We start from the raw sequence: 9342 nt of genomic DNA on the forward strand, positions 1-9342 counted from the left end.
GGGCCGCCCCCGGCGTCAGCGCCCCGCGACACGGGCGGGCGGGGCCGGGGCGGGTCCGTCCCGGCGGGGTCTGTCCCGGCCGTGCGTGCCCCGCGAACCGCGGTCCGCCCTCAGGTGGGCTCCGGTCGGGGGGATCCCGCCCCTACTCCCCTGGGTGCGGGTCTGCTCCGGTTGTGGTTGGGCGACGGACTCTCTGGGAGCAGCCCGGCAGACACCTGGAGCAGAGCCTCCTCTGGCCTGTCCCGCGGCGGGAGATGTGTGACCCCGTCCAGGGTGGAACTTTTTCCATAAGGAAGATTTCATGGGCATTTGGGCTGCAGAACCTCCCTGGGGGTGACCCTGGCCCCTCTGGCTCCAGGGAGCGGGTGCTGGCAGGACCCCTGCCCCAGCTCACCCTTGGGAGCACCACGAGGCCAGGAGTTCATCCCAGGTGGATTCTGTCCCCGTACCCCCACCAACATGTCCCGTGGACTGACATGAGCCCTGTGGAAGCACAGATCAGCCCAGCCAGGGGCTCCATGCAGTGGGTGAAGCCCAGGGGCCCTTGGCACACGGGGAGAAAAATGGCAGCACAGCCCAGCCGAGGCAATCCTGCTCTGCCCAGCTCCCACGGCTCCAAACCAGTACTGCCAACCCTGAGAAAGAGCAGAGGGGGACCTGGAGGTACAGAGACCCGGGATGGGAGATTTAAACACGAGGTTTAATGATTGCAAGTAATCCAGCTGGAGAAATGTAGCTGGAACGAGCAAGAAAGCCATCCTGTCTGGCCTGCCACTGCCACTCCATGGATAGGGGATGGAGGCTGCTGCAAGCAGGGAGGGTTTTCCCTTCGCTGAGGGGCAAGGAAGTGATGCCAGAGCAGCCCCATTCCAATTTCCAAGCTGCTCACTTGGGAGAAGTCCAGGTTCCCCAAAGCTGACAGTTTTCTCCCTCATCCCTGGCCAGGCACTGGGGACGTGAGAAACCTGCCTGCTTCTGACTGCCAAAGTGAGATAATGACAGAGGAAAAGAGCTGGGGAAGGTTTTGGGTGGGACAGGTGATCCTTGGGGTAAATATGCACTGGAAGGTGGGGTGGATGTGATAACAGCCTGTGGATGGACTTGACAGGGAGGTGATCCCCAGCTGGGTGGGGGTTGCTAAAGACAGCACAGAAAGGTGTAAGGAGGAGAAATGGGGATTCAACGCATGCAAAAGGCACCTCTAGGGAGATTATCAGGGTGTGGGACAACCCTCCCTGGTGTTTGATTGGTAAAATAAACCATCCAACCTGCCGGCTGCGGAGGGCAGGGAGAGCTGGCATCCACCTCTCACAGGGAGGAGAGGGTCTCTCCATCCCACAGCAGGGGTCTGAGACCTTCCTGTGCCCCTTCATCCTCGTTGTCATCCAAAATGAGCAAGGTGGGTTCCCTCTTGGCCCTGTGCCTCGAGTGAGAACTGCTCCCAGATCACAAATAACCCTCTACGGCCCTCCTCTCCTCTTGGCCCACATAAGGAGGAAGGCAGGTTCATCCCCTGAGTCTCAGGGACAAGGAGGGAAAAGAGGTGCTCTCACAATTCCTTCTGGGAAGGGGAGTCCTTGCCCACCTGACACGTCCCAAGGAAGGCGGGTGGCCCAGAGCAGGGCACCAGTGTAAGAGCACGGGGGAGGCAGGCAGGGTGCGGGGCTCCGGCTGCTCCAGGCGAAGACAGTGTTGCTGTTTTGATCAGCCCTGAAATTTAACAGCCTTTAAAGTCTTCAGTTTCTTCAAAGACTAAACGTGCTCTTGCAAACATGCCTCTGACGCTGGGCCGCTGCCTCCCGTCCCCAGGGCTGCAGGATGGAGCTGGACAGCGTCTATCCACGCACTGTCAGCCCCAGCCCTGCCCCAGCAGCTGGAACACCCATCAGCGTGTGCTTATTTTGAAAGGCAGGCTGGACCCTGATCCTCCAGCTCCAGCTCACCCTGCAGCAGATCACACTCTTGTTTGAATACAACTCCGGCGGCAGAGGAGTCTGTCCCTCCGCGTCCTGGGAAGAGGAGAAGAGATGTGTTACCAGCATGGGAAAATCTGCCCTCTTTTCCAGTAATTGCGTGTAATAACATCTTGCACACCCCCTTTCATCCTCTGGCTGATGCCTTTCCCAGATGAGACGCCCAGAAGCGCAGCTGCCACCGGAACAGAGCAAGACAACTTGTTTACAAGGCAGCCCTGCGCTCCTCGGCAGCCGGGGGCAGGAGGAAGGGGACGCCGCCGTCTCCGGGTCCGAGGGATGGCCTGCATTGTTCCAGGTCAGGATAACAAGGCCCTTCCGCAGCCCCTTTCCTATGGGAATCCCCACAGGTTGCTGTCCCTCCCCATAGGAGGGGAAGTGCGGCACCAGGGGGGGTGGAACAACTCATCGGTCAGACTCAGAGGAGGGGAGGAGGGAAGCAGGGCCTGATGGAGCTTTCCAGCCCTAGCTGGAGGACGCCAGAGAATAAAGCAAGCCCAGAGCCCACCCTGACACCTTCCCAGCGCAGTGTCCAGCAGCTCCATGTGCTTGGTGTGGTCCCTCCACCAGCTTCCAGCTGTGCCTGTGCCCTCCCATGCCCACGGATCATCCCACTGTCAGCCTTTGGCAGCATCCCATCGTGCTCTCGGGCTGTCCAAATTCCTGTTGCACCTTTTGCCCAATGAAGAGTGCACAGAAACCTCCTTCCCTCCCAGCCCCACAAGGGTCCATCGCCACTTACAGTCTCTCCTTCCTTTCCCCACCTCCAGCTCCTTTCCCAGCCTCAGCCCCTGCCTTCATCCTTCCCTTCTGCAAGGTCCCTCCGGGGAGCAGGGACTCAGAGGCAGCTCCTGACCTGCAGAGTAGTGACACAGGCAGAGGGGACATTGCTGAACATGATCCCTGCTGTGAGACTGAGACAAGAATTTCCTTTCTCTTACAGAAACTGGCTCAGAATCTGCTGATTTGAGGGCTTGGGAGACACTGGGTAGAGGGGACTTGTCCTTTCCTACCAACCAGAGGGAGCCTGGATAGCCAGTGTAGTCTTAGGCCTTGCCTTCCCTTCTGCAGTGAATCCCACCAGGAGATAAACCCTGCTGGACATTCCCGACCCTCAAGGGGCTCAAGCCTGCAGGCAGGGCCCTCCATGGCATCTGGATCCAAGAGCTCCCAAGTGCCTGGTGAAGTCAGGCTTTCCAAGCGACAGCTCCGATCACTGTAATTCCAAAGGATTGCAAGGGGCGGGGGAGGAAACATCTCTATTTTCCTTCTATTTCTGTGAGCACATGATAGCACTTTGATACGAAATTACTTGTTTTGCTGCATCCCTTGGTATTTTGGGCCGGGCTCCAAGCCACCCGGGGGCAGGGACAGAGACTGCCACTGACCTCAGCAGCCACTGGCCTGGGCCTGGCACCAGCCACGTTCTTCCTCAGTTTGTGCCCATTTTGCAAAAACGGGGGAGGAAAACCACCGTCACACGTGCAACGAGACACAAGACCGCGTCGGAGAGCTTTGCACGGATTTAAAATCCACGGCAACCCTTGGGCTCCTGTCCTTCTGGAACTTCCACCCACTCGGAGTGTTCCGCAAGAACAGCGGCTGTCTCCCGGCGACGGGGCCGGGGTTGTTACCACCGCTGTCCGGGCGCAGCCACACTGACGCAGGCAGCACAATGGGCGCTTTATGAGGCGGCGGAATGCTCCTGGGGCAGCGCCGTTCGCTCGACGGGCGGCTCCCAGCACATGCTCACCGTGGGCCGCGTGCCCCGCTCGCCGCTCCTGGTGCCCGCGGGGCCACTCCCGGTGCCCCCAGGGGGCCCGGCCCGGTGCCCAAGAGGCCGCTCCCTCCGCGTCTCCCTCAGAGCCGCCATGGCCGCGCCTCCCCCCGCCGCGCCGCCATTGGCCGGGTGGCGCGCTCGGCCGGCGCCGATTGGCTGCCGGGCGCGGCGGGGCGGGGCGAGGCGGCGGCGCCACGCGAGGCGGCGGGCGCGAGGCGGCGGGCGGTACCGGCCTCGGTCGCGGCCACTTCCCCGTCCACTGCCGGGCTCGGGATCGTCCCCACGCACACGCCGCGGGGCCTCCGGCGCTGTCCCGCGCCCGCCCTCCCTCCCTCCCTCCCTCCCTCGGCAGGTACGCGGCGGGCTCGGGGCGGGGGGCGCCTCGGGCCGCGGCGGTTCCAAAGCGGCCGCAGTGTCGACGCCCTGGTGGCAGCGCCGGCCCGGTGCTGCGGGGACCCGGTGAGGTCCGGGAAAAAGTCACGGGGACACGGAGCTTTGCTGCACCCGCAGTTCCAGCCCCGGACAGTCCGGAACGGCCCACAGAGCACAGGCAGGTGCCCGAGCGCCTGAGTCGCCCGAGTCGCCGGTGCTGCGCTGCGTGTCCCCGCAGGCCACCCATGGGCTCTGCGCCAGTGCTCCCGCCGCTGCGGTACCGCAGCACCCGCCTGCTGCGCGCGGCTTTCCAGCTCCTCCACCAGCAGCAGCAGCGGGCGGACGTGTTCTGCGACGTGGTGCTGCGGGCCGAGGGTGAGCGGCGAGCGGGCAACGCTGCCCGTGGGGGTCCCTGCGACCCCTATCCCCCGGAGGGATCGGGGCGAGGAGGAGGGGCTGCAGGGCAGTAACAGCCGCCGTTGCTTTGCAGGCGAGGCGGTGGTGGCCCACTGCAGCGTCCTCTCCGTCTGCAGCCCTTTCTTCATGGAGCAGCTGGGCCCAGAGTTGCCCCCTCGGGGCTGCAGGGTGGTGCTGGAGCTGGCAGGGCTGAAGATCGGGGTGCTGCGCAAGCTCGTGCGCTTCTTCTACACAGCCGAGCTGGAGGTGGCGCAGGAGGAGGTGCAGGAGGTGCTGGCGGCCGCCCGGCGCCTCCGCATCACCGAGCTGGAGGCGCTGCAGCTCCAGGGGGGACGCCTGGTGAGGCTGGGACCCCAGCGGCAGCTCAACCGCTCCTGCCTGTGCTCCCCACAGCAGGGCTCCCCCACCACGCTGCTCCACGGGGCTGTGCCCAGCGGTGCCAGCATCCCCCCTGGGAGCACTGGGGCGTCCCCCCAGGGGCAGCCATGCTATCCGGGGCCCACACACCTCAGCCCCATCAGGCGGGTGAGGCTGCGGAAGGTGGAGAGCAGGGGGTGCTGGGAGGTGGTGCGGGACACGCAGCCCCCCCCCCGCCTCTCCCACGGTGCCAGTGGGCCATGTGGGGGTGACGGGAGCACAGCCCCCCCTGGACGTGAGTGAACTGGGAAGCAGGCAGTCCCCACCCTGGCAGAGCTCCTGTGCAGCCTGGACGCAGCAGGGTGGGGAGCCCCCTGCACCCCAGCAGGGCTGTGGGCAGGCGTTCCCTGGAGTCGACCCCGAGAAGGAGGAGGAGGTGGATGTAGGCACAGTGGAGCCGTTCCTGCCCTTGGGCACAGTCTGCCTGTGGCCTTGCCCCTCCTCTGAGTCAGATGAGGAGGTGGATGTCCTCACCTAGGGCTGGCTCTGCCCCCTGCCGCTGCCTGCGCTCAGGGCTGCACCCCCTGGCCTCTGCATCGATGGAATAAAAGGCTGGAGCTGTGCTGTGGGGTGTGGAGCTTTATTGGAGATTGGAGGGGACAAGGGGGTGTGGGGGGAGCCAGGGGTCCGGCCTTGGCAGAGCTGCAGCATCGGGGACGGGACTGGGGCTGGCAGTGCCCCCCAATTGGTCTCGCCTCTTCATGGATGCTCATGCCGCAGGTGCCGGTCCTGGCTGGGCTGTGGGGAGAGGGGGGTTGGTCCCCATCCCATCCCATTCCATCCCATCCCATCCCATCCCCGCTCACCTGGACAATGCCCCTATGCCAAGCTGCTCTTCAGGGCTTCCACCACGGTCTCCGGCTGGGGGAATTTCAGTTTGCGGGGGGGCCCCTTCGTGATGCCGCTCCACAGCTCCACGGCTGGGGAGGGAAGGGGGGCCGGATCAGGGGGGCCGGGGAGCCCCTGCCGCCCCCGCCCCCGGCCAGCACTTACTGCTGCCGTCCTCCTTCACCAGGGACACCTCGAAGCTGTTCCTGCGCGGCGGCCGGGGGTTGATGTCCACGGCGAGGTGAGCGATGGCCCCGCGCAAGGCCTCGCTCACCGCCGCCGCGTTGCGGCCGTACACCCGTCAGCTCTTGCTGTGGGGACAACGGGGGTCAGCGCCCCGGGGGGCACCCCGAGGGCCCCCCCCACCCCCAACCCGGCACTGGGGCCGCTCACCAGTGCTCGATGACGACGCGGGGGCCGGTGCCCCCCGGGCTGCCCTCGTCCTGGGCCTCGGCCCGCGCCCGCTTCTGCGGGGCTCCCGCCGGTTCCGGTGCCTCGGCCGCCGCGGGCTGCCGGGCCCCGCGCTTCCTGCCGCGAGGAGCCATCCTGCGAGAGCCGGAGTGGCGGGGGCTACGCCGAGGTCCCACCGTGGGGAGCGAGGTCCCGGGAATCCCGCTGGGGGGTGGGAAGGGACTCTAGGGACACCAGTGTCTCCCGCCCACGCGGACCCTGCTTCGGGATGGAGTCAGGAAGGGTCGGTTCCCGGCGATCCGCCATGGGGGGAAAAAGGGGAGTTCCCGCTGGGATGCTGCTGTGGGGGGCGGGAAGGGGGTCCCCAGGGATGCCGCCACGGCGTGTGGGTAGGAAGGGAAGGGAAGGGAGAAGGGAAAGGGGGGGTTCCCGGGGAAAGGGGTGGGGGGGAACAGGCCCTACCTGCCGCTGGCCACGTGCCGGGAGCGCGCGCCGCCGGGAGGGGGCGTGGCCGGAAGGACCTCATGGCTCCGCCCACGCCCGCACCAGCCAATCAGAGTGCGAAGCGTCCGCATAGGCCCCGCCCTCGCAGGCAAGCCCCGCCCCCTGCACGGACCGAGACACGGGACACCGGGACAGGGGATACGGGACACGGGACACCGGACATGGGCACCGCACGGACCGTTTATTGTCAGCGATGAGAGAGAGCGAGCGTTACAACCGAGGCGGGGCCCCTCCTACCGCCCTGCCTGCACCGGGCCGGGGGGCCCCGCCACTCTCCCGGGGCTCGGCCGGGACCGGCCCCCACGGAGAGCGGCGCCGGGCAGGGCCAGGCGAGGCCGGTGCCACCAGGGTGATGGCGGCGTGGTGATGGGCGACAGCGCAGGGCAGCGTCTACTTGTCCTTCTTGGTCTCCCCCTCGAGGTGCCCGGCGGCTGCGGGCGCGGGCGGGGCCTCCTCGGGCCCCTCCTCCCGCGGCTTCGACTGCTTCTTGGCCTTCTGGTAGAGCTCGTTGAGGTTGAACTCCCGGATCACGTTCTCCTGTGGCCCAGAGGCAGCGTCAGCATCCCCAGGGACCCCCATGGCCCCCTTCCCTTCCCAGGCACAGGCCAGAAAGGTCCCACCCACCTCGGAGAAGGTCCAGGACACGGCCCGGCCCTTCTTGTCAATCTGTGGCCGCCGCATGATCTCCGTGCCCCCCTGGAACAGGATGAGGGTGGGCAGCTGCTTGGTGAGGGGCGAGGTGCTGACCTTGTACCTGCAGCAGGACAGGCCCATGGTGAGCCCCGGGTGGCCCAAGGGGGCCAGGGGGTCACAGGGGCCACGCTGGGGTGGGCCCTGCCACCCAGGCAGTGTCCTCCACACCTGGTGCTGACGTCCGTGTACCGGCCCACATCCACCTTCCCAAACTGCAGCCCCTGGCAATTGTACCTGGGCAGGAAGGGACGCAGAGCTGGGAGGGACACGGGGGACCACAGCCCCCGCGACCCCCCGAGATGCCGGCGGGCACCACTCACTTGAGAGAGAGGTCGGCGAAGATGGGGGCGAAGGACTGGCACTCACTGGACCAGTTGGCGAAGAACTCCACAATCCACGTCACCCGCTTGTCCCTCTCCAGCTCCTCCTGCCACAGGGGCAGGGGCTCAGGGTGGGGGGGAGGAAGGCAGAGCCCCCCGAGACCCCCAGGGATGGGGAGATACTCACATCGATGGTCTTGTCGCTGAAGTACTTGATGTATTCGGGGCCCATGTACAGGGGGGGCTTGCAGGTCATCAGGAACACTGGAGGGACAGCACCCTGAGCCCACAGAGCCAGGCTGGGGCTGGGACAGGGCTCCTCTGCCCCAGAGGCAGGATGCAGCATGCCTGGGGCAGGGAGACGTCCCCCCAAGGATACTCTGCACACCCACAGCCCCATCCAGCCGTGAGGGTCACCCGGGGGCAGAAGGGGGCTCTCCCGGGGGCACAGGCAGGGCACAGGCTGGGCTGGGGGCTCCAGGGCTGCCTCAGGGCCCCAGCAGGGCTCACCTATGCAGAGAGTGAGGTAGAGCAGCCCCATGCGGATGTCGAGGCGGAAGAACAGGATGGCGTTGGCCACTTTGCTGAACATGAAGATGTTCCCGATGTGCTGCTCCACAGTGACTGCAAACGGCATGGAGGGATGAAAGGACAGGGCCCAGATCCCCCTCCAAGAAGGCTAGGGGGGATCCTGAGGGAGGACTGGATCTGGTGCTCCAGATTCCATCCCACTCTGCTCCTTAGAGGAAGCCCCATAAGCAGCCCCCTGTGCCCCCCCCGACTCACTGGAGCGCCGGTTCTTCATCATGACGATGGCGCTGAGGAACATGAGGATCTCCACCTCCCGCTGGCACAGAGAGGGGACAGCGTGAGTCTGCGCCCGTGCCAGGCCCTGCCAGAGCCCGCGGCTCCCGTACCTCTCGGGGAGGAAGCAGCGAGAAGGGGCTGCCCCGCGGCGAAGGGCTCGGCAAGTGGCCGGTGGCCCCCTGGGTCATGGGAGGGCACCGGCAGAGCAACAACAGGGGCTACGGGGCACCCCCTCCCTCAGTCGGGCCGGGGGGCTGCGAGGGCAGGAGGGGAGTCAAAGGGTGCGGGACAGGCGGGGAGTGCGGGACAGGCCGGGGGTGCGGGGAGAGGCCGAGGGTGCGGGGAGAGGCCGAGGGTGCGGGACAGGCCGCGCCGCCTCACCCAGTCAAAGTCGCAGGGGTTGCCATCCTCCCGCTGCGAGGGTAGCCCGCGGCAGAGCGGCGGGACCTTACGCACGATGAGGAAGGCGGCGGCGAGCAGCGCAGATAGCGGGTAGTAGGGCCGTGCGAGCCAGCGGCACAGCCCCGGCAGCGCCCACAGCAGCGCCAGCAGCGGTGCCACCACCGCCATCTTCCCTGCGCCCCGCCCACTGCCCGGGGGGGCGGGGCCTCGCAGAGTTAGCCAATGGTGAGCGGCGAGCCGGGCGCTCCCCTGCGCCGCGGGCCAATGAGGTTGGACACAGAGAGACAGAGGCCGCCAATCAGAAGGCCGGGACGAGTCTCCCTTAGCAACGGCCGCAGGGGCGGGGCCGGCGCTCGGCCAATGGCGGGGTGGGGCGGCCCTGCGCGGGGCCCGGCGGGCCGGGCAATGGGCGGGGCGC

The 9342-nt window shown here is 66.6% G+C and overlaps 3 protein-coding genes across 4 annotated transcripts; 1 reads left to right on the plus strand and 2 right to left on the minus strand.

Moving 5' to 3' along the window:
* Window positions 1-3985: 3985 nt before the first annotated feature.
* Window positions 3986-5521, plus strand: BTBD18 (BTB domain containing 18). Its single transcript, XM_027708281.1, has 3 exons — window positions 3986-4105; window positions 4364-4500; window positions 4616-5521. Exons 2-3 carry the CDS (start codon window positions 4371-4373, stop codon window positions 5200-5202), a joined length of 717 nt encoding a protein of 238 aa, XP_027564082.1. The 5' UTR covers window positions 3986-4105; window positions 4364-4370; the 3' UTR covers window positions 5203-5521.
* SELENOH (selenoprotein H) lies at window positions 5521-6680 on the minus strand. The gene is made up of 5 exons (XM_027708283.1): window positions 6661-6680; window positions 6181-6333; window positions 5953-6098; window positions 5766-5879; window positions 5521-5697 (listed from the first exon to the last, which is right to left on the minus strand). Exons 2-4 carry the CDS (start codon window positions 6330-6332, stop codon window positions 5779-5781), a joined length of 399 nt encoding a protein of 132 aa, XP_027564084.1. The 5' UTR covers window position 6333; window positions 6661-6680; the 3' UTR covers window positions 5521-5697; window positions 5766-5778.
* A 175-nt stretch (window positions 6681-6855) lies between these two features.
* On the minus strand, window positions 6856-9125 carry TMX2 (thioredoxin related transmembrane protein 2). Of its 2 annotated transcripts, XM_027708279.1 has the most exons (8): window positions 8904-9123; window positions 8502-8562; window positions 8226-8339; window positions 7903-7979; window positions 7716-7822; window positions 7564-7629; window positions 7327-7456; window positions 6856-7239 (listed from the first exon to the last, which is right to left on the minus strand). In XM_027708279.1, the coding sequence occupies exons 1-8, from the start codon at window positions 9090-9092 to the stop codon at window positions 7093-7095; spliced, it is 891 nt and encodes a 296-aa protein (XP_027564080.1). In that variant the 5' UTR covers window positions 9093-9123; the 3' UTR covers window positions 6856-7092. The 2 variants fall into 2 exon arrangements, with proteins under 2 accessions (XP_027564080.1, XP_027564081.1); XM_027708280.1 differs by lacking the exon at window positions 6856-7239 and having other exon boundaries at window positions 7364-7456; window positions 7575-7629; window positions 8904-9125.
* Between the last annotated feature and the right edge of the window lie 217 nt (window positions 9126-9342).

Source organism: Neopelma chrysocephalum, unplaced genomic scaffold (assembly GCF_003984885.1).
Source record: "Neopelma chrysocephalum unplaced genomic scaffold, ASM398488v2 Primary Assembly neopelma1_95910, whole genome shotgun sequence".
Classification (NCBI taxonomy): domain Eukaryota; kingdom Metazoa; phylum Chordata; class Aves; order Passeriformes; family Pipridae; genus Neopelma; species Neopelma chrysocephalum.

Coding starts and splice junctions, on each gene's coding strand:
- BTBD18 (XM_027708281.1), top strand. CDS start 4,371: ATGGGCTCTGCGCCAGTGCTCCCGCCGCTGCGGTACCGCAGCACCCGC. Junction 4,501..4,615: donor CGTGGTGCTGCGGGCCGAGG/GTGAGCGGCGAG, acceptor GTTGCTTTGCAG/GCGAGGCGGTGGTGGCCCAC.
- TMX2 (XM_027708279.1), bottom strand. CDS start 9,092: ATGGCGGTGGTGGCACCGCTGCTGGCGCTGCTGTGGGCGCTGCCGGGG. Junction 7,823..7,902: donor TCAGCGACAAGACCATCGAT/GTGAGTATCTCC, acceptor CCCCTGTGGCAG/GAGGAGCTGGAGAGGGACAA. Junction 7,457..7,563: donor TACACGGACGTCAGCACCAG/GTGTGGAGGACA, acceptor GTCCTGCTGCAG/GTACAAGGTCAGCACCTCGC.